Below are 27,335 nucleotides of genomic sequence, written 5' to 3'. Positions count from 1 at the left end.
ATCCAAGGGCAAGATTCATACCAGCCCAGACCATCCACACCGTATAACATGGAATATATGCAACCAGTTAACAGTATGCATCAAACAGTATCAGGCAAAGACTGATTTCAACTGTAACCTAACCTTTATGTAAGCAACAACTATATACAAGCCTTGCAGAAAATAGTCCGCACTGGAACGGGCGCCCAGCATCCTCTACGGCAGAGGTTCTCAAACTCGGTCCTCGGGGGCCCACACAGTGCATGTTTTGCAGGTCTCCTCACAGAATCACAAGTGAAATAATTAGCTCCACCTGTGGACCTTTTAAAATGTGTCAGTGAGTTATTAATACACCTGTGCACCTGCTGGGTTACCTGCAAAACATGCACTGTGTGGGCCCCCGAGGACAGAGTTTGAGAACCTCTGCTCTACGGACTGGGAGAATTTTTTTTTAATTTTCTCTTGCGTCCTAGAGGATGCTGGGGACTCCGTAAGGACCATGGGGTTTATACCAAAGCTCCAGACCGGGCGGGAGAGTGCGGATGACTCTACAGCACCGACTGAGCAAACGCAAGGTCCTCATCAGCCAGGGTATCAAACTTATAGAACTTTGCAAAAGTGTTTGAACCCAACCAGGTAGCTGCTCGGCAAAGCTGTAAATCCAAGACACTTCGGGCAGCCGCCCAAGTAGAGCCCATCTTCCTAGTGGAATGGGCCTTTACCGAATTTGGTAACTGCAATCCTGCCGTAGAATGAGCCTGCTGAATCGTGTTACAGATCCAGCGAGCAATAGTCTGCTTCGAAGCAGGAGCGTCAACTTTGTTGGCTGCATACAGGACAAACAGTGCTTCTGTTTTCCTAACCCGAGCCGTCCTGGCTACATAGATTTTTAAGGCCCTGACTACATCCAGGGACTTGGAGTCCTCCCAGTCACCCGTAGCCACAGGCACCACAATAGGTTGGTTCATATGAAATGATGAAACCATCTTGGTCAAAATTTGAGGACGAGTCCTCAACTCCGCTCTATCCACATGGAAAATCAGATAGGGGCTCTTGTGAGACAAGGCAGCCAATTCGGACACCCGCCTCGCAGATGCCAAGGCCAACAACATGACCACCTTCCAAGTGAGAAATTTTAATTCAACCGTCTGAAGCGGCTCAAACCAGTGATATTTTAGGAACCGTAATACCACGTTAAGGTCCCATGGTGCCACTGGGGGCACAAAAGGAGGCTGGATGTGCAGCACTCCCTTTACAAAACTCTGGACTTGTGGGAGAGAAGCCAATTCCTTCTGAAAGAATATAGATAGGTCCGAAATTTGTACCTTAATGGAGCCTAACCTCAGGCCCATATCCACTCCTGTCTGTAGAAAGTGGAGAAAACGGCCCAGATGGAAATCCTCCGTAGGAGCATTCTTGGCTTCACACCAAGAAACATACTTCCTCCAGATACGGTGATGATGTTTCGCCGTCACCTCCTTCCTAGCCTTTATCAGCGTAGGGATGACTTCTTCTGGAACACCTTTCCCAGCTAGGATTCGGTGTTCAAACGCCATGCCGTCAAACGTAACCGCGGTAAGTCTTGGAACACGCAGGGCCCCTGCTGTAACAGGTCCTCCCTGAGAGGAAGAGGCCACGGATCTTCTGTGAGCATTTCCTGAAGATCTGCATACCAGGCCCTTCGAGGCCAATCTGGAACAATGAGTATTGTCTGCACTCTTTTTTGTCTTATGATTCTCAATATTTTTGAGAGGAAGAGGAGGGAACACACAGACCGACTGAAACACCCATGGTGTAATGAGAGCATCCACCGCTACTTCCTGAGGGTCCCTTGCCCTGGCAAAATACCTCCGAAGCTTCTTGTTGAGGCGGGACGCCATCATGTCTATTTGAGGAAGTCCCCAAAGACTTGTTATCTTTGCAAAAACTTCTTGATGAAGTCCCCACTCTCCTGGATGGAGATCGTGTCTGCTGAGGAAGTCTGCTTCCCAGTTGTCCACTCCCGGAATGAATACCGCTGACAGAGCGCTTACGTGATTTTCTGCCCAGCGCAGAATCCTGGTGGCTTCCGCCATTGCCACTCTGCTCAGCGCAGAATCCTGGTGGCTTCCGCCATTGCCACTCTGCTCCTTGTCCCGCCTTGGCGGTTTACATGAGCCACGGCTGTGACGTTGTCTGATTGAATCAGAACCGCTAGGTCGCGAAGAATATTCTCCGCTTGTCGTAGGCCGTTGTATATGGCCCTCAATTCCAGTATGTTGATGTGTAGGCAAGCCTCCTGGCTTGACCACAGTCCCTGAAAATTCCTTCCTTGTGTGACTGCTCCCCATCCTCGGAGGCTCGCGTACTGAATGCCGAACCTGGGACCCTCTAGAAGGTGAGCAATCTGCAGCCACCACAGGAGCGACATCCTGGCCCTGGTGGACAGGCTTATTTTCTGATGTATTTGTAGATGGGACCCCGACCTCTTGTCCAGAAGGTCCCACTGAAATGTCCTCGCATGAAACCTGCCGAATGGGATGGCCTCGTAGGCTGCCACCATTTTCCCCAGAACTCGAGTGCATTGATGAACAGACACACTTTTTGGTTTTAGCAGGTCTCTGACCATGTTCTGGAGGTCCTGGACTTTTTCCATCGGGAGAAAAACCTTCTTCTGTTCCGTGTCCAGAATCATGCCTAGGAATGATAGTCGAGTCGTTGGAATCAATTGTGACTTTAGCAGATTTAGAATCCAACCGTGCTGTTGTAGCACTCTCAGGGAGAGCGACACGCTTTTCAGCAATTGATCTCTCGATCTCTCTTTTATCAGGAGATCGTCCAAGTACAGGATAATTGTGACTCCCTGCCTGCGCAGGAGCACCATCATCTCCGCCATCACCTTGGTGAAAATCCTCGGGGCCTTGGAAAGCCCAAACGGCGACGTCTGAAACTGGTAATGACAGTCCTGTACAGCGAATCTCAGGTACTCCTGATGAGGAGGATATATGGGAACATGAAGGTATGCATCCTTTAAGTCTAGTGACATCATAAAAATCCCCCCCCCCCTTCCAGACTGGAGATCACTGCCCGGAGCGATTCCATCTTGAATTTGAACTTTTTTAAGTACCGGTTTAGGGATTTTAGATTTATAATGGGTCTGAACGAACCATCCGGCTTCGGGACCACGAACAGCGTTGAATAGTACCCTTTCCCCTGTTGGACTAGGGCAGGCATGTCCAACCTGCGGCCCTCCAGCTGTTGTGAAACTACATATCCCAGCATGCCCTGACACTGTTTTGCTGTCAGAGAATGCTAAAGCTGTGTCAGGGCATGCTGGGATGTGTAGTTTCTCAACAGCTGGAGGGCCGCAGGTTGGACATGCCTGGACTAGGGGAACCTTGATGATCACTTGCTGTTGACACAGCTTTTGAATTGCAGCTAACACTACTGCCCTCTCTGGGGGAGAAGCTGGCAAGGCCGACTTGAAAAATCGGTGAGGGGGCACCTCTACGAATTCCAGTTTGTAGCCTTGGGATACAATTTCCATCGCCCAAGGATCCACGTCTGACAGAACCCAGACCTGGCTGAAGAGTCGAAGACGTGCCCCCACCGGAGTGGACTCCCTCAGTGGAGCCCCAGCGTCATGCGGTGGATTTAGAAGAAGCCGGGAAGGACTTCTGTTCCTGGGAATTAGCCGAAGCAGGCGTTCTTTTTCCCTCTACCCTTACCTCTGGCGAGGAAGGATGAGCCCCGACCTCTTCTGGACTTATGCGACCGAAAAGACTGCATCTGATATTGTGGAGTTTTCTTTTGCTGTGGGGGAACAAAAGGCAAAAAAGTAGATATACCCGCGATAGCTGTGGAAACTAGGTCCGCGAGACTTTCCCCAAATAAAACTTCACCCTTGTAAGGTAAAACCTCCATATGCTTCTTTGAGTCGGCATCACCCGTCCATTGGCGGGTCCACAGGGCTCACCTACCAGAAATCGCCATGGCGTTGGCTCTCGAACCTAGCAGCCCAACGTCTCTTTGAGCGTCTCTTTAATGTGACCTAAGGTCAATAAAATAGTATCCCTGTCTAGGGTATCTAAGTCAGCTGACAAGGTATCTGTCCAAGCTGCAACTGCGCTACATACCCATGCTGATGCTATTGCCGGTCTGAGTAAAGCACCCGTATGCGTATGAATAGATTTTAAGGTAGTTTCCTGTCTGCAATTAGCAGGATCCTTGAGGGCTGCGTGTCCGGAGACGGTAGCGCCACCTTCTTGGACAAGCGCGTTAAAGCCTTGTCCACCCTGAGCGTGGATTCCCACCTGTGCAGGGAAAGGATACGCCATAAGAATCCTCTTGGGAATCTGCAGTTTTTTGTCTGGAGTTTCCCAAGCTTTTTCAAATAACTCGTTCAGCTCATGAGATGGCGGAAAGGTTACCTCAGGTTTCTTTTCCTTATACATGCGCACCCTCGTGTCGGGGACAAAGGGGTCATCTGTGATATGCAAAACATCTTTTATTGCAATAATCATATAATGAATACTTTTGGCCACCCTTGGGTGTAACCTTGCATCATCGTAGTCGACACTGGAGACAGAATCCGTGTCGGTATCAGTGTCTGCTATTTGGGATCGAGAACGTTTTTGAGACCCTGAAGGGTCTTGTTACACAGTCAAAGCCATGGATTGACTCCCTGCTTTTTCCCTGGACTCTGCTTTGTCCAATCTCTTATGTAATAAAGTCACATTTGCATTCAAAACATTCCACATGTCCAACCAATCAGGTGTCGGCGTTGCCGACGGAGACACCACAATCATATGCTCCACCTCCTCCTTAGATGAGCCTTCCGCTTCACACGTCGACACACTCGTACCGACACCCCCACACACAGGGATATATTTATATGGAGACAGTTCCCAAATAAGGCCCTTTGGAGAGACAGAGAGAGAGTATGCCAGCACACACCCAGCGCCATCTGACACTGGAAACAAATTCCCAGATAATATAGCGCTTTTATATATAATTATCTGTATAATACTCAATGCGCTCTACAAATGACCCCCCCTCGTCACCGTGTTCAGCAGGGGAGAGTCCGGGGAGCCAGCTTCTCTGCTGTGCTCTGTGGAGAAAATGGAGCTGGTTAGTGCTGTGGAATCAATCTCCGCCCCCTCCAGCGGCGGGCTTTGGTCCCGCTCAATTTTGTAGTACTGGCGGGGGATTTTTATATCTACTGCCTCCGCAGCCTATATATATGTATTTGCCAGTCCTAGAGGTTTTTATTGCTGCCCAGGGCGCCCGCCCTGCACCCATCCGTGCCTGCAGTGTGTGTGGGAGCAATGGCGCGCAGCGTTACCGCTGCGCGCTTACCTCAAGTAAGATCTGAAGTCTTCTGCTGCCGTTGAAGTCTTCTTTCTTCTTATACTCACCCGGCTTCTGTCTTCCGGCTCTGTGAGGAGGACGGCGTCGCGGCTCTGGGACGAACGGCAAGGGGAGACCTGCGTCCCGACTCCCTCTGGAGCTAATGGTGTCCAGTAGACTAAGAAGCAGAGCCTATCGGTTAAGTAGGTCTGCTTCTCTCTCCTCAGTCCCACGATGAGGGGAGCCTGTTGCCAGCAGTGCTCCCTGAAAATAAAAAACTTAACAAAATTCTTTTTTCAGAGAAACTCAGGAGAGCTCCCTGTAATGCACCCAGTCTCCTCTGGGTACAGTATCAAACTGAGGTCTGGAGGAGGGGCATAGAGGGAGGAGCCAGTGCACACCCATTCTAAAGTTCTTTATAGTGCCCATGTCTCCTGCGGAGCCCGTCTATACCCCATGGTCCTTACGGAGTCCCCAGCATCCTCTAGGACGTAAGAGAAAAGGAGAAATTTTAAAACTGCAATTCAACTGCAGAACAATTGAAAAATAATAAATTGCATTCGGACAAGAGGGGTCGCTAGGGTTCATAAATCCCAGAAAAAACAGCGGTAGGGCGAACACTGAGGTGCTGTGGTTCCGTCAACCTAAAACACAAACAGTGAGTTATGACAAACAGTATGCAAGTGACAGAAACAAACTGTGCTTAATAGTATCTAAAAGAAGCTGATTGTGTCTTCCAAGTAAATACTGCAAAGAGAAATATATCTAGAGTCCGTTATCAATAACAATATATTAAAGAGCTAGACTGTAAGTCAGGTAATTAAAGGATTATTTCTCTGACGTCCTAGTGGATGCTGGGGACTCTGTAAGGACCATGGGGAATAGCGGCTCCGCAGGAGACTGGGCACAAAAGTAAAGCTTTAGAACTACCTGGTGTGCACTGGCTCCTCCCCCTATGACCCTCCTCCAAGCCTCAGTTAGATTTTTGTGCCCGAACGAGAAGGGTGCACACTAGGTGGCTCTCCTGAGCTGCTTAGTGAAAAGTTTAGTTTTAGGTTTTTTATGTTCAGTGAGGCCTGCTGGCAACAAACAGGCTCACTGCATCGAGGGACTAAGGGGTGAAGAAGCGAACTCACCTGCTTGCAGAGTGGATTGGGCTTCTTAGGCTACTGGACATTAGCTCCAGAGGGACCGATCACAGGCCCAGCCATGGATAGGTCCCAGAGCCGCGCCGCCGGCCCCCTTACAGAGCCAGAAGACAGAAGAGGTCCGGAAAATCGGCGGCAGAAGACGTCCTGTCTTCAACAAGGTAGCGCACAGCACTGCAGCTGTGCGCCATTGCTCTCAGCACACTTCACACTCCGGTCACTGAGGGTGCAGGGCGCTGGGGGGGGGGGCGCCCTGAGACGCAATAAAAACACCTTGGATGGCAAAAAATGCATCACATATAGCTCCTGGGCTATATGGATGAATTTAACCCCTGCCAGAATACACAGAAAAACGGGAGATAAGGCCGCCGAGAAGGGGGCGGAGCCTATCTCCTCAGCACACTGGTGCCATTTTCCCTCACAGCTCCGTTGGAGGTAAGCTCCCTGGCTCTCCCCTGCAGTCACTACACTACAGAAAGGGTTAAAAAAGAGAGGGGGGCACTAATTACGCGCAGTATTAAAAATACAGCAGCTATAAGGGGAAAAACACTTATATAAGGTTATCCCTGTATATATATATATATATATATATATATATATATATAGGGCTCTGGTGTGTGCTGGCAAACTCTCCCTCTGTCTCCCCAAAGGGCTAGTAGGGTCCTGTCCTCTATCAGAGCATTCCCTGTGTGTGTGCTGTGTGTCGGTACGTTTGTGTCGACATGTATGAGGAGAAAAATGATGTGGAGACGGAGCAGATTGCCTGTAATAGTGATGTCACCCCCTAGGGGGTCGACACCTGAGTGGACTGTTGGAAGGAATTACGTGACAGTGTCAGCTCTGTATAAAAGACAGTGGTTGACATGAGACAGCCGGCTACTCCGCTTGTGCCTGTCCAGACGTCTCATAGACCGTCAGGGGCTCTAAAGCGCCCGTTACCTCAGATGGCAGATATAGACGCCGACACGGATACTGACTCCAGTGTCGACGGTGAAGAGACAAATGTGACTTCCAGTAGGGCCACACGTTACATGATTGAGGCAATGAAAAATGTTTTACACATTTCTGATAATACGAGTACCACCAAAAAGGGGTATTATGTTCGGTGAGGAAAAACTACCTGTAGTTTTCCTGAATCTGAGAAATTAAATGAGGTGTGTGATGATGCGTGGGTTTCCCCCGATAACAACTGATAATTTCTAAAATGTTATTGGCATTATATCCTTTCCCGCCAGAGGTTAGGGTGCGTTGGGAAACACCCCCTAGGGTGGATAAAGCGCTCACACGCTTGTAAGAACAAGGGCTCTACCCTCTCCTGAGATGGCCGCCCTTAAGGATCCTGCTGATAGAAAGCAGGAGGGTATCCTAAAATGTATTTACACACATACTGGTGTTATACTGCGACCAGCAATCGCCTCAGCCTGGATGTGCAGTGCTGGGTTGGCGTGGTCTGATTCCCTGACTGAAAATATTGATACCCTAGATAGGGACAGTATATTATTGCCTATAGAGCATTTAAAAGATGCATTTCTATATATGTGTGATGCACAGCGGAATATTTGCCGACTGGCATCAAGTCTAAGTGCGTTGTCCATTTCTGCCAGTAGAGGGTTATGGACACGACAGTGGTCAGGTGATGCGGATTCCAAACGGCATTTGGAAGTATTGCCTTATTAAGGGGAGGAGTTATTTGGGGTCGGTCTTTCAGACCTGGTGGCCACGGCAACAGCTGGGAAATCCACGTTTGTACCCCAGGTCGCCTCTCAACATAAGAAGACGCCGTATTATCAGGCGCAGTCCTTTCGTGGGCAAGCGGGCAAAAGGTTCCTCATTTCTGCCCCGTGACAGAGGGAGAGGAAAAAGGCTGCAGAAATCAGCCAGTTCCCAGGAACAGAAGCCCTCTCCCGCCTCTGCCAAGCCCTCAGTATGACGCTGGGGCTTTACAAGCAGAATCAGGCACGGTGGGGGCCCGTCTCAATGAATTTCAGCGCGCAGTGGGCTCACTCGCAATTAGACCCCTGGATCCTTCAGGTGATATCTCAGGGGTACAAATTGGAATTCGAGACGTCTCCCCCTCGCCGTTTCCAAAAGTCGGCTTTACCGATGTCTCCCTCTGACAGGGAGGCAGTTTTGGAAGCCATTCACAAGCTGTATTCCCAGCAGGTGATAATCAAGGTACCCCTCCTGCAACAGGGAACGGGGTATTATTCCACACTGTTGTGGTACCGAAGCCGGACGGCTCGGTGAGACCGATTCTAAATCTAAAATCTTTGAACACTTACATACGGAGGTTCAAATTCAAGATTGAGTCACTCAGAGCAGTGATTGCGAACCTGGAAGAAGGGGACTACATGATGTCTCGGGACATCAAGGATGCTTACCTTCATGTCCCAATTTACCCTTCTCACCAAGGGTACCTCAGGTTTGTGGTACAGAACTGTCACTATCAGTTTCAGACGCTGCCGTATGGATGGTCCACGGCACCCCGGGTCTTTACCAAGGTAATGGCCGAAATGATGATACTCTTTCGAAGGAAGGGAATTTTAGTTATCCCTTACTTGGACGATTCCCTGATAAGGGTAAGATCCAGGGAACAGTTGGAGGTCGGTGTAGCACTATCTCAGGTAGTGTTGCGGCAGCACGATTGGATTCTCAATATTCCAAAATCGCAGCTGATTCCGACGACTCGTCTTCTGTTCCTAGGGATGATCCTGGACACAGTCCAGAAAAAGGTGTTTCTCCCGGAGGAGAAAGTCAGGGAGTTATCCGAGCTAGTCGGGAACCTCCTATAACCGAGCCAAGTCTCAGTACATCAATGAAAGGGTTCTGGGAAAAATGGTGGCTTCCTACGAAGCAATCCCATTCGGCAGATTCCACGCAAGAACTTTCCAGTGGGACCTGCTGGACAAATGGTCCGGGTCGCATCTTCAGATGCATCAGCGGATAACCCTGTCACCAAGCACAAGGGTGTCTCTCCTGTGGTGGTTGCAGAGTGCTCATCTTCTAGAGGGCCGCAGATTCGACATTCAGGACTGGGTCCTGGTGACCACGGATGCCAGCCTGCGAGGCTGGGGAGCAGTCACACAGGGAAGGAATTTCCAGAGCTTATGGTCAAGCCTGGAGACATCACTTCACATAAATATCCTGAAGCTAAGGGCCATTTACAATGCTCTAAGCTCAGCAAGACCTCTGCTTCAAGGTCACCCGGAGTTGATCCATTCGGACAACATCACGGCAGTCACCCACGTAAACAGACAGGGTGACACAAGAAGCAGGAGGGCATGGCAGAAGCTGCAAGGATTCTTCGCTGGGCGGAAAATCATGTGATAGCACTGTCAGCAGTATTCATTCCGGGAGTGGACAACTGGGAAGCAGACTTCCTCAGCAGACACGACCCCCACCCGGGAGAGTGGGGACTTCACCCAGAAGTCTTCCACATGTTTATAAAACTCGACAAGTATTGCGCCAGGTCAAGGGACCCTCAGGCAATAGCTGTAGACGCTCTGGTAACACAGTGGGTGTACCAGTCAATGTATGTGTTCCCTCCTCTGCCTCTCATACCCAAGGTACTGAGAATTATAAGATGGAGAGGAGTAAGCACTATATTCGTGGCTCCGGATTGGCCAAGAAGGACTTGGTAACCGGAACTTCAAGAGATGCTCACGGAGGATCCGTGGCCTCTACCTCTAAGAAGGGACCTGCTCCAGCAAGGACTCTGTCTGTTCCAAGACTTACCGCGGCTGCGTTTGACGGCATGGCGGTTGAACGCCGGATCCTGAAGGAGAAAGGCATTCCGGATGAAGTCATTCCTATCCTGATCAAAGCCAGGAAAGATATAACCGCAAAACATTATCACCGCATTTGGCGAAAATATGTTGCGTGGTGCGAGGCCAGTAAGGCCCCGACGGAGGAATTTTCAACTAGGTCGATTCCTACATTTCCTGCAAACAGGAGTGTCTATGGGCCTGAAATGGGGGTCCATTAAGGTTCAAATTTCGGCCCTGTCCATTTTCTTCCAAAAAGAACTAGCTTCAGTCCCTGAAGTTCAAACGTTTGTGAAAGGGGTACTGTATATACAGCCTCCTTTTGTGCCTCCAGTGGCACCTTGGGATCTAAATGTAGTTTTTGGGTTCCAAAAGTCACATTGGTTTGAACCACTTAAATATGTGGAGTTAAAATATCTCACATGGAAAGTGGTCATGCTGTTGGCCCTGGCCTGGGCCAGGTGCGTGTCAGAATTGGCGGCTTTATCCTGTAAAAGCCCTCATCTGATTTTCCATTCGGACAGGGCGGAATTGAGGACTTGTCCTCAGTTTCTCCCTAAGGTGGTTTTCAGCGTTTCACCTGAATCAACCTATTGTGGTGCCTGCGGCTACTAGGGACTTGGAGGACTCCAAGTTGCTAGACGTTGTCAGGGCCCTGTAAATATAGGTTTCCAGGACGGCTGGAGTCAGAAAATCTGACTCGTTTATTCTGTATGCACCCAACAAGCTGGGTGCTCCTGCTTCTAAGCAGACTATTGCTCGTTGGATTTGTAGTACAATTCAGCTTGCACATTCTGTGGCAGGCCTGCGGCCTGCCACAGCCAAAATCTGTAAAAGCCCATTCCACAAGGAAGGTGGGCTCATCTTGGGCGGCTGCCCGAGGGGCCTCGGCTTTACAACTTTGCCGAGCAGCTACTTGGTCAGGAGCAAATACGTTTGTAAAATTCTACAAATTTGATACCCTGGCTGAGGAGGACCTGGAGTTCTCTCATTTGGTGCTGCAGAGTCATCCGCACTCTCCCGCCCGTTTGGGAGCTTTGGTATAATCCCCATGGTCCTTACGGAGTCCCCAGCATCCACTAGGACGTCAGAGAAAATAAGAATTTACTTACCGATAATTCTATTTCTCGTAGTCCGTAGTGGATGCTGGGCGCCCATCCCAAGTGTGGATTGTCTGCAATACTGGTACATAGTTATTGTTACCAAAAAATCGGGTTATTGCTGTAGTGAGCCATCTTTTCTAGAGGCTCCTCTGTTATCATGCTGTTAACTGGGTTTAGATCACAAGTTATATGGTGTGGCTGGTATGAGTCTTACCCGGGATTCAAAACCTTTCCTTATTGTGTACGCTCGTCCGGGCACAGTATCCTAACTGAGGCTTGGAGGAGGGTCATAGGGGGAGGAGCCAGTGCACACCAGGTAGTTCTAAAGCTTTACTTTTGTGCCCAGTCTCCTGCGGAGCCGCTATTCCCCATGGTCCTTACGGAGTCCCCAGCATCCACTACGGACTACGAGAAATAGAATTATCGGTAAGTAAATTCTTATTTTAAGCTAGTTAGAGCAGAATTAACTACAGCAAGGAGGACATAACCAGATTTCTCTGACGTCCTAGTGGATGCTGGGGACTCCGTAAGGACCATGGGGAATAGACGGTCTCCGCAGGAGACTGGGCACATCTAAAGAAAGATTTAGGTCTATCTGGTGTGCACTGGCTCCTCCCCCTATGACCCTCCTCCAAGCCTCAGTTAGATTTCTGTGCCCGGCCGAGCTGGATGCACACTAGGGGCTCTCCTGAGCTCCTAGAAAGAAAGTATACTTTAGGTTTTTTATTTTACAGTGAGACCTGCTGGCAACAGGCTCACTGCAGCGAGGGACTAAGGGGAGAAGAAGCGAACCTACCTAAGTGGTGGTAGCTTGGGCTTCTTAGGCTACTGGACACCACTAGCTCCAGAGGGATCGGACAGAGGACCCGACCTCGTCGTCCGTTCCCGGAGCCGCGCCGCCGTCCCCCTTACAGAGCCAGAAGCAAGAAGGTCCGGAAAATCGGCGGCTGAAGACTTCTGTCTTCTCCAAGGTAGCGCACAGCACTGCAGCTGTGCGCCATTGCTCCTCATGCACACCACACACTGCGGTCACTGATGGGTGCAGGGCGCCCCCTGAGCAGCAATATTAACACCTTGGCTGGCAAAACTGACACCATATATAGCCCCAGAGGCTATATAGGTGTAAATTACCCCTGCCAGAATAACACAAAAAGCGGGAGAAAGCCCACCGAAAAAGGGGCGGAGCCATCTCCCTCAGCACACTGGCACCATTTTCCCTCACAGCTCCGCTGGAAGGATCGCTCCCTGGCTCTCCCCTGCAGTCCTGCACTACAGAAAGGGTAAAAAAAGAGAGGGGGGGCACTAAATTTAGGCGCAGTATATATATAATACAAGCAGCTATAGGGGAAAACACTCTGTATAGTGATACAGGTTGAGTATCCCATATCCAAATATCCGAAATACGGAATATTCCGAAATACGGACTTTTTTGAGCGAGAGTGAGATAGTGAAACTTTTGTTTTTTGATGGCTCAATGTACACAAACTTTGTTTAATACACACAGTTATTAAAAATATTGTATTAAATGACCTTCAGACTGTGTATATAAGGTGTATATGAAACATAAATGAATTGTGTGAATGTAGACACACTTTGTTTAATGCACAAAGTTATAAAAAATATTGGCTAAAATTACCTTCAGGCTGTGTGTATAAGGTACATATAAAACATAAATGCATTCTGTGCTTAGTCCCATTGCCATGATATCTCATTATGGTATGCAATTATTCCAAAATACGGAAAAATCCGATATCCAAAATACCTCTGGTCCCAAGCATTTTGGATAAGGGATACTCAACCTGTATCCCTCTGTTATATAGCGCTCTGGTGTGTGCTGGCATACTCTCCCTCTGTCTCCCCAAAGGGCTTTGTGGGGTCCTATCCTCTGTAAGAGCATTCCCTGTGTGTGTGCTGTGTCGGTACCGCTGTGTCGACTTGTATGATGAGGAAAATGATGTGGAGGCAGAGCAAATGCCTGTAAATGTGTTGTCACCCCCTGAGGGGTCGACACCTGTGTGGATGGACTTATGGAAGGAATAACGTGACAGTGTCAGCTCCTTACATAAAAGGTTTGACGACATAGGACAGCCGGCTACTCCGCTTATGACTGTTCCAGCGTCTCAAATGTCATCCGGGGCTTTAAAACGCCCGCTACCTCAGATGGCAGACACAGATGTCGACACGGATACAGACTCCAGTGTCGACGACGATGAGACTAGTGTACCCTCCAATAGGTCCACCCGTTACATGATTGAGGCAATGAAAAATGTATTACACATTTCTGATAGTACCCCAGGTACCACAAAAAAGGGTATTATGTTCGGTGAGAAAAAACTACCAGTAGTTTTTCCTGCATCTGAGGAATTAAATGAGGTGTGTGAGGAAGCCTGGACTTCCCCCGATAAGAAATTGATAATTTCTAAACGGTTATTGGCAGCGTACCCTTTCCTGCCAGAGGATAGGTCACGTTGGGAAACATCCCCTAAAGGATCCTGCTGATAGAAAGCAGGAGGCTACCCTAAAAGCTATATATACACACACGGGCATTATATTGCGACCAGCGATTGCATCAGCATGGATGTGCAGTGCTGCTGCTGCGTGGTCAGATTCCCTGTCTGATAATATTCATACCCTGGATAGGGACAATATTTTGCTGACAGTAGAGCATATAAAAGACGCTGTCTTATACATGCGTGATGCACAGAGGGATATTTGCCGGCTGGCATCAAAAATAAGCGCAATGTCCATTGCCGCCAGAAGGGGGGCAGTGGTCAGGTGATGCCGATTCAAAAAGGCACATGGAAGTTTTGCCTTATAGGGGGGTGGAACTGTTTGAGGATGGTCTTTCAGACCTCGTTTCCACAGCTACGGCTGGGAAATCGACATTTTTGCCACAGGCTACCCCACAGCAAAAGAAAGCACCGTATTATCAAGTACAGTCCTTTCGTCCCCATAAACACAAGAGGGCTCGAGGCGCATCCTTTCTGCCGAGAGGCAAAGGTAGAGGGAAAAAGCTGCAGCATACAGCCAGTTCCCAAGAGCAAAAGTCCTCCCCCGCGTCCGGTAAGTCCACAGCATGACGCTGGGGCTTCACAGGCGGACCCGGGTACGGTGGGGGCCCGTCTCAGAAATTTCAGCACACAGTGGGCTCTCTCACAGGTGGATCCCTGGACCCTTCAAGTAGTATCTCAGGGGTACAGGCTGGAATTCGAGACGTCCCCCCCCCCCCCCCCCCCCCCCCCCCCGCCGTTTTCTAAAATCTGCCTTATCAGCATCTCCCTCTGCCAGGGAGGGCAGTGTTGGTGGCTATCCAAAAACTGTATTCACAGCAAGTGATTGTCAAAGTACCCCTCCTTCAGCAAGGAAAGGGTTACTATTCCACAATGTTTGTGGTACCGAAACCGGACGGTTCGGTGAGACCCATCTTAAATTTAAAATCCTTGAACACTTATATCAAAAGGTTCAAGTTCAAGATGGAATCGCTCAGGGCGGTTATTGCGAGCCTGGACGAGGGGGATTACATGGTCTCCCTGGACATCAAGGATGCGTACCTGCATGTCCCCATTTACCCTCCTCACCAGGAGTACCTCAGATTTGTGGTACAGGACTGTCACTATCAGTTCCAGACGCTGCCGTTTGGGTTATCCACGGCACCGAGGGTCTTTACCAAGGTAATGGCCGAAATGATGATACTCCTTCGCAAGAAGGGAGTTTTAATTATCCCGTACTTGGACGATCTCCTGATAAAGGCGAGGTCCAAGGAACAGTTGGTAGTGGGGGTAGCACTTTCTCGGGAAGTGCTACAACAGCACGGCTGGATTCTCAATATTCCAAAGTCACAGCTGGTCCCGACGACACGTCTTCTGTTCCTGGGAATGATTCTGGACACAGACCAGAAAAAAGTGTTTCTTCCAGTGGAAAAAGCCGAGGAGTTGTCATCTCTAGTCAGACCTCCTTAAACCGGGACAGGTGTCGGTACATCAATGCACACGAGTCCTGGGAAAAATGGTAGCTTCGTACGAAGCAATTCCATTCGGAAGGTTCCACGCAAGGACTTTCCAGTGGGACCTGTTGGACAAATGGTCCGGGTCCCATCTCCAGATGCAACAGCGGATAACCCTGTTGGCAAGGACCAGGGTGTCGCTGCTGTGGTGGCTGCAGAGGGCTCATCTACTAGAGGGCCGCAGATTCGGAATACATGACTGGGTCCTGGTGACCACGGATGCCAGCCTTCGGGGCTGGGGTGCAGTCACACAGGGAAGAAATTTCCAAGGACTGTGGTCAAATCAGGAGATTTCGCTTCACATAAATATTCTGGAGCTAATAGCCATTTACAATGCCCTAAGCCAAGCAAGACCCCTGCTTCAAAACCAGCCGGTACTGATCCAATCAGACAACATCACGGCGGTCGCCCATGTAAACAGGCAGGGCGGCACAAGAAGCAGGAGGGCAATGGCAGAAGCCACAAGGATTCTCCGATGGGCGGAGAATCACGTGTTAGCACTGGCAGCAGTGTTCATTCCGGGAGTGGACAACTGGGAAGCAGACTTCCTCAGCAGGCACGACCTCCACCCGGGAGAATGGGGACTTCATCCAGAAGTCTTCCAAATGCTGGTAAACCGTTGGGAAAAACCACAGGTGGACATGATGGCGTCCCGCCTCAACAAAAGCTAAAAAGACATTGCGCCAGGTCAAGGGACCCTCAGGCGATCGCTGTGGACGCTCTAGTGACACCGTGGGTGTACCAGTCGGTTTACGTGTTTCCTCCTCTGCCTCTCATTCCCAAGGTACTGAGAATAATACGAAGGGGAGTAGTGAGAACTATACCCGTGGTTCCGGATTGGCCAAGAAGGGCTTGGTACCCGGAACTTCAAGAGATGCTTTCAGAGGACCCATGGCCTCTACCGCTAAGGCAGGACCTGCTGCAGCAGGGGCCCTGCCTGTTCCAAGACTTACCGCGGCTGCGTTTGACGGCATGGCGGCTGAACACCGGATCCTGAAGGAAAAAGGCATTCCGGAAGAAGTCATCCCTACCCTGATCAAAGCCAGGAAGGATGTCACTGCAAAACATTATCACCGCATTTGGCAAAAATATGTTGCTTGGTGTGAGGCCAGGAAGGCCCCAACGGAGGAATTTCAACTGGGTCGATTCCTGCATTTCCTGCAAGCAGGGGTGACGTTGGGCCTCAAATTGGGGTCCATTAAGGTCCAGATTTCGGCTCTGTCGATTTTCTTCCAAAAAGAACTGGCTTCCCTGCCTGAAGTTCAGACATTTGTCAAAAGAGTTCTGCATATTCAGCCTCCTTTTGTGCCCCCAGTGGCACCTTGGGATCTCAATGTGGTTTTGGAGTTCCTGAAATCACATTGTTTTGAGCCACTTAAGACTGTGGATTTGAAATATCTCACGTGGAAAGTGGTCATGCTGTTGGCCCTGGCTTCGGCCAGGCGTGTGTCAGAATTGGCGGCTTTGTCCTATAAAAGCCCTTATCTGATTTTCCATATGGATAGGGCAGAGTTGAGGACTCGTCCTCAATTTCTCCCGAAGGTGGTATCAGCTTTTCACTTGAACCAACCTATTGTGGTGCCTGCGGCTACTAGGGGCTTGGAGGATTCCAAGTTACTGGACGTAGTCAGGGCCCTGAAAATTTATGTTTCCAGGACGGCTAGAGTCAGGAAATCTGACTCGCTGTTTATCCTGTATGCACCCAACAAGCTGGGTGCTCCTGCTTCTAAGCAGACAATCGCGCGCTGGATTTGTAGCACTATTCAGCTTGCGCATTCTGCGGTGGGACTGCCGCAGCCTAAATCTGTAAAAGCCCATTCCAAAAGGAAGGTGGGCTCATCTTGGGCGGCTGCCCGAGGGGTCTCGGCTTTACAACTTTGCCGAGCTGCTACTTGGTGAGGGGCAAACACGTTTGCAAAATTCTACAAATTTGATACCCTGGCTGAGGAGGACCTTGAGTTCTCTCATTCGGTGTTGCAGAGTCATCCGCACTCTCCCGCCCGTTTGGGAGCTTTGGTATAACCCCCATGGTCCTTACGGAGTCCCCAGCATCCACTAGGACGTCAGAGAAAATAAGAATTTACTTACCGATAATTCTATTTCTCGTAGTCCGTAGTGGATGCTGGGCGCCCATCCCAAGTGCGGATTGTCTGCAATACTTGTAAATAGTTATTGTTACACAAATCGGGTTGTTATTGCGAGCCATCTGTTCAGAGGCTCCGTTGTTATCATACTGTTAACCGGGGTTCCTATCACGAGTTATACGGTGTGGCTGGTATGAGTCTTACCCGGGATTCAAAATCCTTCCTTATTGTGTCAGCTCTTCCGGGCACAGTGTCCTAACTGAGGCTTGGAGGAGGGTCATAGGGGGAGGAGCCAGTGCACACCAGATAGACCTAAATCTTTCTTTAGATGTGCCCAGTCTCCTGCGGAGCAGTCTATTCCCCATGGTCCTTACGGAGTCCCCAGCATCCACTACGGACTACGAGAAATAGAATTACCGGTGAGTAAATTCTTATTATTACATTGGCAGTAGCGAGTCATGGGAAAATCCGAGTAAAAACAATAACTTGGAGAAAAGGCCACAAAGTGAGTCAGGTACTAGTCACCATTATAACTTTTACAAGCAAAGTCAAATGAGGGTATTAGAACCACTAAAACTGTGTAAGGTGCAGGCCAGACACATTACAGGTGGTATCAGTTGTCTGAGGAGGGGTTTCCCATTTGGACTTCTTTTTAGGATGCTGAACTGTTTGCTGTTTTTCCCCTCTGGATAAATTGAATGGCGTAGCATTAGGAAGGTTGAAGTGTTATGTCTTATACAAGCAATGAGCAGAAATCAGAAAGATCAGCAGGGGCATGAAGAATCAGGAGTTTGCCAGCATGTGACACTAGGAAAGGAAACTAAGCCCCATCTATATTTCAGATCCTGTTCATGGAGCGCCTCTGTCAAAGGCTTCAGCAATCTCCTTTGCTGGCGCGTGTACAATGAGAAAATCTGGACCCGGACACCACTGAATAAGACTCCTAAGTCTCAAACCTTTCAAAGGATCTCTTCTTTCGAAAAGTAATGGAGTCGGCAAATAAAATCTCCCCGATCAGTCGTTGGGCCTTTCGGACAGAGCTCTGTGAGCACGGTCAAATGAAATAGAGTTGTTGAGGTCCAGACCCAAAATTTCTCCAAAAATCTTTGTGAGGGCGTTAATAAGGCCGGATGGAGGGACAGCTACTGGAAGGCCACGAATCCAAATATTTTTCCTTCGGCTCCTGTTGTCAATATCCTCCAGTTTAGTGAGCATAGAGCTTATGTTGACAGATTGTTGAGAAATGACATCACGAAGATGAGAAAACTGGTCATCCACAAACTACTGCCCCTCTTCCATGGTGACTATCAGATAGTTCATATCAGCTTGTATTGAAGATATCTTGGTCTGAAGAAAGTCCTGAAGCAAGATTCAAGTGCCTGGGTGTCCTGTATGGAGGGGAGCGAGCGAACGTGTCAGAATTTCCCCAATATCGCCATGTAGCTGAGACATTTAAGCCTAAGGTCTCTGGAGGATGGAGAGCAAGCTATTGTAGTCAAGTTAGATGTAACAATCTCTGGCAGAGTGATTGAGGTGTCTGTAGTATGTGAAATAGACAAGTAGGAGCGAAGGTTCGGTTGAGAACTATGGTCATGTGAGAATCGGGCGTTCCTCTCTGCAAACTTTTCCTTTCTCTGCCCATTAGAAAGATATAAATTGAAAAGTAATTTAGGATGACAGCACCATTTTCTGAATGGGCGACAAAGGTCACACTCCCCCATTGGTGGAACTGCATGGTGAACAGGGAGCGATCACATGCGGTCCCAAGGAGTGAGGGCACTTGATATTAAGATGTCACTGAACGGTATCGCAGGCAACCATGTGTGAAGGGTCAACCAGAGGTGGCCAGAATCTTCAGCAATGTATAGGTAATAGTCCAACTGGTAGGGCTGTTAGGTGGTAAATTGATTCCTCTGTAATGTATCAATAAAAGCCCAACATGGCAGGTTAGTTGAAGGAAGTAAGATTTCTCTTTGCTAAGGTCGCAATAGCCCTGGGGAGCAAACAGGAGACCGTGAAAGTCTTCAGTGCTGTATTGATAATACCAATGTAGTAGGCTGGTTGATGGTAGTGAGATGCTTCTGTGCCCAATTAGTAACAGGCCGTTTTGGGAAGCCAGTAAGCAGTAATAAGATTCCATTGTGCAGTATTTATAATGGCCCAGTAGGTAGGTTCAAGAAATAGCAGTAAGATAGCTGTGTGCTGAATCAGTAGAAGCCCACCTCCTAGATGGGCATAGTGTCAGAGGAGCCTCCTTCAGATCTTGGGAAATTGCGTCAGCAGCGGGAGTAATGGCCGCCTAGGGACACTAGCCGTGAGGCAGCCCCTCCACTTATCAAGGCAGAATGTCTGGGCCGAGAGCAGGCAGCCACGTCTCCTGTGTGAAAGGAGGAAGTAATGGGCCCGAGTGCATGAGTGGAACAGAAGTCAGTGCTACACAAAGCACGGAAATCCATATGGGCCACCAGACGTAGTCGAGATATGAATGCCTCTCGTCTCAACAGGAAGCTTCGGGGGTACTGTTCCAGGTTGAGAGACCCACAGGCAGTGGCGGTGGACTCACTGGTAACTCCGTGGACGTACCTGTCAGTGTATGTGTTCCCTCCACTTCCACTCATCCCAAGGATTCTCAAACTCATAAAAGAACAAGAGTTCAGGCGATCCCCATTGTTCCAGACTGGCCAAGAAGAGCTGGTAAGCGGATCTTCTGGAATTACTGCTAGAGGATCCGAGGCCTCTTCGTATTCGCGAGGACCTTCTACAAAAGGGGCTTGAACACCAGATCTTAGCTCGGAAGGGCATTCCGACCAAGGTCATTCCTACCCTGATACAATCTAGGAAGGGAGTACTGTCAAAACATTACCATGGGATTTGGAAAAAGTATGTGTCTGGGGGGGGGGGGGAATCTAAGAAGTTTCCTACAGTGGAGTTTCAGCTGGGACGGTTTCTCCTCTTTCTGCAAGCGGTTTGGATGTGGGCCTACGCTTGGGCTTCATAACGGTCCAGATTTCGGCCTTGTCCATTTTTTTCAGATGCAATTGGCTACACTTCTTGAGGTTCAGGCACTCTTGAAAGGGGTTCTTCACATTTAACCACCCTTTGTGCTTCCTATGGCACCTTGGGAACTTAATGTGGTGCTGCAGTTCCTGCAATCGGATTAGTTCGAGCCTTTACAGGACGTGGACTTCAAGTTTCTAACTTGGAAGGCGGTCACACTGTTGGCGTCTGCTAGACGTGTGTCGGAATTGGGGGCATTGTCATGCAGGAGCACCTACTTGATTTTCCATGCAGATAGAGCTGAGCTCAGAATGCGTCAGCAATTTCTTCTAAAGGTTCTGTCAGCCTTTCATATCAACCAACCTATTGTGGTGCTGTTGGCTACTGACTCCTCAATTACCTCAAAGTCCTTGGATGTTGTGAGAGCTTTGAAAATATATGTGAAGAGAACTTCTCGTCACAGGAAGTCGGACGCTCTGTTTGTCCTTTATGATCCCAACAAGGTTGGGTGTCCTGCTTCTAAGCAGAAAATTTCTTGCTGGATCAGGTTCACTATCCAGCCTGCTTACTCTACTGCAGACTTGCCGTGTCCAAAATCTGTTAAGGCCCACTCTGCTCGTAAAGTGGATTCTTCCTGGGCGGCTGCCCGGGGTGTCTCTCTGCTTTGCCGAGCAGCTACTTGGTCAGGGTTGAACACGTTTGCTAAGTTCTACAAGTTCGATACTTTGGCCTCTGAGGACCTAAAGTTTGGTCAGTTGGTTCTACAGGAACCTCAGCACTCTCCCTCACGTAGTGGGAGCTTTGGTACATCCCCATGGTACCAAAATGGCCCCCAGCATCCTCTAGGATGTAAGAGAAAATAGGATTTTAATTACCTATCGGTAAATCCTTTTCTCATATTCCGTAGAGGATGCTGGGCGCCCGCCCAGTGCTTCGTATTCCTGCATTGTTACTTGGTTCAGTATTGTTGGTTCAGCCATTGCTGAATTGTTCCGAGTTGGTTAGCTTGGCTTTCCTTTTGTTGTATGTGTGAGCTGGTGTGAATCTCACCACTATCTGTGTATTTCCTTCTCTTGAAGTATGTCCATCTCATCGGACACAGTTTCTAGACTGAGTCTGGTAGGAGGGGCATAGAGGGAGGAGCCAGCCCACACTATTAATCTCTTAAAGTCCCATGGCTCCTAGTGGACCCGTCTGTACCCCATGGTACTAAAATAGACAGCAGCATCCTCTACGGACAACGAGAATAAGGATTTACCAGTAGGTAATTTAAAATCCTATTTTTTATTTTTTTTTCATTAAAACAATGCAAAACCCCCCAAAAAGCGGTAAAAACATGCCACAGTATGATGTAAAAAGTCTTGGTGAAATGTCTATTTACTAAATGAACATTTTTTGCTAATGTTTTGAAATTAATTGCAACTTTGTTTCACTCTTAGGTGGGATGTTTCTTGCTACAGGGAGCACTGACCACATCATTCGGGTTTATTACTTTGGCTCTGGTCAGCCGGAAAAGATTTCTGAACTTGAGTTTCATACTGTGAGTATTTTCAGATCAGAATTTAATTGCATATATAATTGTGTGCATATATGCCTTATGTTTGCATTTACTTCAGTAAATGTTATGCTATAATGTGAAGTAGCAGAGGTAGTGGGGTTTTAATTTTCAACATTCACGTTAAGTTGTTTCACAGCATTGGCAATATTGCTCTGTGTTTATTTTATTTCTCTTTTTTTAATACACCATACATTTTGCACATGTTAAGCTCTAATTGGCTATCGTAATCATAGCCGAAATGTACACTTTCAAAGTTGGTTTCTAGTATACATCATTTGTGTTTTGTTGATTAGTTTTGGCAGTGCCGTAACTAGACATTTTAGCACTGTGCAAGAAACAGCATCGGGCCCCACCCCCTCCATGTTTTGAAATTAATTTTACCTCTCGTCCACCCGCGCCCCATCAATCACACAACGCTAGTTATTACTCAAACTACACCGCACAGTAGCATCTGTTACTCGCATCACTCTGCATGGTAGCGTCCATTAGTTACGTTACGCAGCATGGTAGTGTCCATTAGTTACCTTATGCAGCCTGGTGGAGTCCATTAGTCACGTTACGCAGAGTGGTGGCGTCCATTAGTGGCAATACACAGTGCGATAGCTTTGGTCAGTCACATTACACAGCACGGCAGTGTCCGTCGGCCACATTATACAGCACGGTAGCGTCCATCGGCCACATTATACAGCACGGTAGCGTCCGTTGGCCACATTACACAGCACGGTAGCATACGCCGGCCACATTACACAGCATGGTTGCGTCCATCAGTCACATTACACAGCACAGAGGCATCTGATAGTCACAGAGAGCAGTACTACACACACAAACACACACAAACACACACACAAACAAACAAACAAACAAACACACACACACACGATTAATGTATGTGCAGTTTTTGGAGTTTATTTTTTTTTTACAAATCTTTCCACTGTATTGTACACAGTGATTTGTTTTAAAAATCACTGAGACACATTCCAGGATGAGTAAGATAGACTGGCCTTGTGGTTAATGTTATTTAGTTTACTGCCCAAAACCGTAATAAACACATAATGTACAGTACCTACATGATAAGAGTCTGCACAAGAGATGTAGAGAGACTTCACTCCTGTGAAGGCAGCAACCGTCTATGAGATGAGTAATCTCCAGTACCCGGAAGTGTTTGCATAGTTCTGAGAAGAGCAGGAGGAGGGGGGGGCGGACTGAGCAGAGGAGGACTGAGCGTGGGGAGAGTGCTGCGCCGCTGCCTGCTGTGCCACTCTGTTTGGCAGGTTTCATGCCAGGATGGTCCAGTGGGATCTGTTGGACAAGGAGTCCGGTTCCCACCTACACATAATCTCACTCCTGTGGTGGCTGCGCAGGTCTAACCTCCTAGAGGGGCGCAGGTTCGAGATCCAGGACTGGATCCTAGCGACCACGGATGCAAGCCTCCGAGGCGGGGGGGCAGTCACACAGGGGGGAAAACTTCCAAGGAAGATGGTCACGTTAGAAAACTTGTCACCACAAACGGTCTAGAGTTAAGGGCCGTTTACAACGGTTTTCTACAAACGAAAATCAGGATGGCAATGGCAGAAACCACAAGGATTTTCCGCTGGGCGGAAAAACATACAAGCGCTCTGTCGGCGATGTCGTTCCAAGAGTGGACAACTGGGAAGCAGACTTCCTCAGCAGACACGATCTCCATCCAGGAGAGGGGAAACCTTCTCCAAGTAATCTTCGGAGAAGTGGCATGTCGGTGGGATTTCCTCAAGTAGGAATGATGGCATCTCGTCTCAACAAGAAGCTTCAGAATTCCAGGTCAAGGGTCCCTCAAACAGGAACAGTGAATGCACTGGTGACACCGTGGGTGTGTTCAGTCGGTATATGTATTCCATACGTTTTCTCTCGTTCCAAAAATTCTGGGATCATACAAAGGAAATTCGAACAAGCCTCATGGTCTCAGACTGGCCAAGAAGAGCTTGGTATCCAGATCTCAGGAATTACTCATAGGAGATCCCTGGATTTTTCCTTTGCGCGAGGACCTGTTGCGGCAGGGGCCGTGCGTGTATTAGGACTTACCGCGGATACATTTGACGACATGGCAGTTTACCGCGAAATCCTAGTCCGTATGGGTATTCCCACGGTATTTGTTCTCCACGCTTATTTGGGCTGGAAAAAGGGGTAACGTCTAAACATTACTACCATAGTTGGAGAAAATAAATTTCTTGGTGTGAATCCAAGGAGACTCCTACGGCAGTCTTGTCAGCTAGGACGTTTTCTCCATTTCCTACAAACCGGTGTGGATGCGGGCCTAACCTTGGGCTCAATTATAATAGAACTTATCGGGTTTCATTCAGAATAAAGTGGACTCCCTTCCAGAAGTTCAGACTGTCGTGAAGGGTTGGTTGCACATCCAACCTTCATTAGTGCCCCAGTGGCACCATGGGATCTTAACGTGGTGTTGCAGTTTCTTCACTCATATTGATTTGAACCTTTACAGAAGGTGGAGTTGACATTCATCACTTGGGAAGTGGTCGTCAGGTTGGCCTTGGCATACACAAGGCGGGTGTCTGAGTTAGCGGCCTGGTCTCACAAGAGACCTTATTTGATCTTCCATGAAGATAGAGCAGAGTTGGAAACTCGTCAACAATTTCTACCGAAGGTGGTTTCTTCTTTCCACATGTACCTATTGTGGTGCCTGTGACTACCGACGCCTTCGCTGAGTCGAAGTCTCTGCATGTGGTCAGAGTTTTGAAAATTTATGTCGCCAAGACGGCTCCGTTTAGGAACACAGGCACTGATGTCCTGTTTGCTCCCAACAAGATTGGGTGTCCTGCTTCCAAGCAGACTGTTGCGCGCTGGATCTGTGGTACGATCCAGCAATGCGCATCTCACAGCAAGATTGCCGTTACCGAAATAGGTAAAAACCCATTCTACTAGAAAGGTGGGCTCGTCCGGGGCGGTTGACCAGGGAGTCTCGGCATTGCAACTTTGCAGAGCAGCTATTTAGCAAACAATTTGGCTAAGTTTTACAGGTTTATTACCTTGGCCGAGGTTGACCTCACATTTGGTCATTCGGTACTGCAGAGTCGTCCGCACTCTCCCGCCCATTCTAGAGCTCTGGTATACCCTATGGTTCTTGATGTGACCCCAGCATCCTCTAGAACAGGGCTGGCCAAACCGGTCCTCGAGATCTACCAACAGTTCATGTTTTCCAGGACTCCTGGAGATCTGTAGAATTGTCAGTTAGGAATGAATGCAGCACATCTTAATTAGTAATGACTACACCTGTGCACCAGCTAGGTGGTCTGGAAAATGTGTACTGTTGGTAGATCTCGAGGACTGGTTTGGCCAGCCCTGCTCTAGAACGTATGAGAAAATAGGATTTTAATACCTACCGGTAAATCCTTTTCTCTTAGTCCGTAGAGGATGCTGGGCGCCCGTCCCAGTGCGTACTGTATCTGCAGTAATTCTTTGTGGTTACACACATGTTGTGTTAAGTTTCTTGTCCGCCTGGTGCTGCAATTGTTCATGCCGTTGGCTTGTGTTCTGTTGAATGCCACGTTCAGCGGCATGCTTGAGGTGTGAGCTGGTAAGATGCTCACCGTGGTTTAACAATAAATCCTTTCCTCGAAATGTCCGTCTTCCTGGGCACAGTTCTTATAACTGGAGTCTGGAGGAGGGGCATAGAGGGAGGAGCCAGTTCACACCCATTCAAAGTCTTACACACTGTCTCCTGCGGATCCCGTCTATACCCCATGGTTCTTGATGTGACCCCAGCATCCTCTACGGACTAAGAGAAAAGGATTTACCGGTAGGTTTTAAAATCCTATTTTTTCACTGTGTGTTTCAGTCACCTCACACCGCTTAAATCCTCTGTTTTGTGGTTTGCATTTGCTATCACACAACACTGTTTTTTTTTTGGCAGGTATTGTGTTTGTCTGGCTATATTATACTGTTGCGCCCTAAGGCTACATTCCCAATAATGTCTGCTACACAGGGCGGGAAATCCGCAGGCGCTCCTGCATCATGCAGTGCTGGTGCTACGGATTTGACTGAGGAAAAGGTTTCAGCTGAAGGTTCAGGTACTGCGTGCCCTGCACCATCCAGTCAGTCTGCAGCACCTGTGGCAAATCAAGACCCACCTTGGGCTGCTTTTTCAAATATGCTGCCGACGCTTGTAGTGCGACTTATGCCCCCTGTGGGACCTCCTGTGCCATTAAAGCCACATATTGTCCCTGTAGTTAACCCGCCTTGGGCAGATGCTCAGTCTACCCAGTTAATACAATTAAATCAGTCTTTGGTTAGACAGAAACCTACCCCTCGCCTTGCTGGGGTCATCTAAACGGGCCATTTCTTCCTCATAATCCACTAATGTTTCGGATGATTCTTCCGATGAGGATGGGGATTATACTGATCCGTCAGACACTGATATAGTTGCTTCTGATGAGGAATCTACAACTCAAGTTGATGTTCCTGACCTAGTGGAGGCTATCAAGCTGACCGATAACGATGTGAACAAGCCTTAGTGAAACGTACGTCATCGGCATACCCAGACGCACACTGTTTCCGGGGGTGTGGAATCCTCAGCCCGACCCGGCGTCTGGTCACGTGAGCGGCTCTCTGTATCTGTTTGTACATTGTAATGGTGGCTCACACACGCTCCTTCAAATTTTCAGAGCGGCTCTCTCATCCACACTAGTCCCCCTACTGCCCCTGCACTGTGGTGGCACAACAGGTGAGTAGGGGCTCTTTTTGGGACAGCAGAAGCAACTCGCACCTCTTTCTTCTATCCTGGCACAAAACGTTACCCGAACTCTCATCGGTTTCATTCACTGCAATTTATTGCACATGGAACGAAAGCAGAAAGGGGAACTAGTCTGACAGTGCCGGGACCTGTATATCTCCTATTTATTGATCTCTATATGAACTAGCACCTTACTGTTTTACAGCAGGATTAACCATACTATTTTACACTGTTGGTACCAACGATTATAATATCACTGGTTGTGTTGGTTTCTTTTGGAAAACAATTTTTTTTTATTAAGTTAACCTTGAATGGGTCACAATCAGATATGTGATAGAAAACCCCATGCAATCTGGTAACGGGATTATAATTAACAAATTGATTAATGGACATATGATTATGAAGACATTGATTATTAATTGATTATTGTTTGACTGATCTTTTTGATGCTATCTTGATACCATTTGTTACTGTTTGCTGAATTATTTAATCACATCATAACCCCTGTTATTATAGGTTGTATATACCTATTGATTAGATCACTTAATTGGTACACCGGATATACACTGTCTCCGGGGCTGTGGAATTCTCAGCCCGATCCGAAGTTTGGTCGCGTAAGCGGCTCTCTATATTTGAACGTGCATA

At 48.4% G+C, this 27,335-nt stretch overlaps 1 protein-coding gene across 2 annotated transcripts in view; it reads left to right on the top strand.

Moving 5' to 3' along the window:
* The window catches only part of PHIP (pleckstrin homology domain interacting protein), a 546,843-nt gene that overhangs the window by 126,439 nt on the left and 393,069 nt on the right, over positions 1-27,335 (top strand). For both annotated transcript variants that reach the window (XM_063916855.1, XM_063916854.1), the window contains exon 11: positions 21,846-21,946. In XM_063916855.1, coding sequence (XP_063772925.1) covers positions 21,846-21,946 — 101 coding nt within the window. The remainder of the gene's footprint in view (positions 1-21,845; positions 21,947-27,335) is intronic.

Source organism: Pseudophryne corroboree, chromosome 4 (assembly GCF_028390025.1).
Source record: "Pseudophryne corroboree isolate aPseCor3 chromosome 4, aPseCor3.hap2, whole genome shotgun sequence".
Lineage (NCBI taxonomy): Eukaryota > Metazoa > Chordata > Amphibia > Anura > Myobatrachidae > Pseudophryne > Pseudophryne corroboree.
The sequence above is the reverse complement of the archived record's forward strand: the minus strand, read 5'-3'. Positions and strand labels throughout refer to the sequence as shown.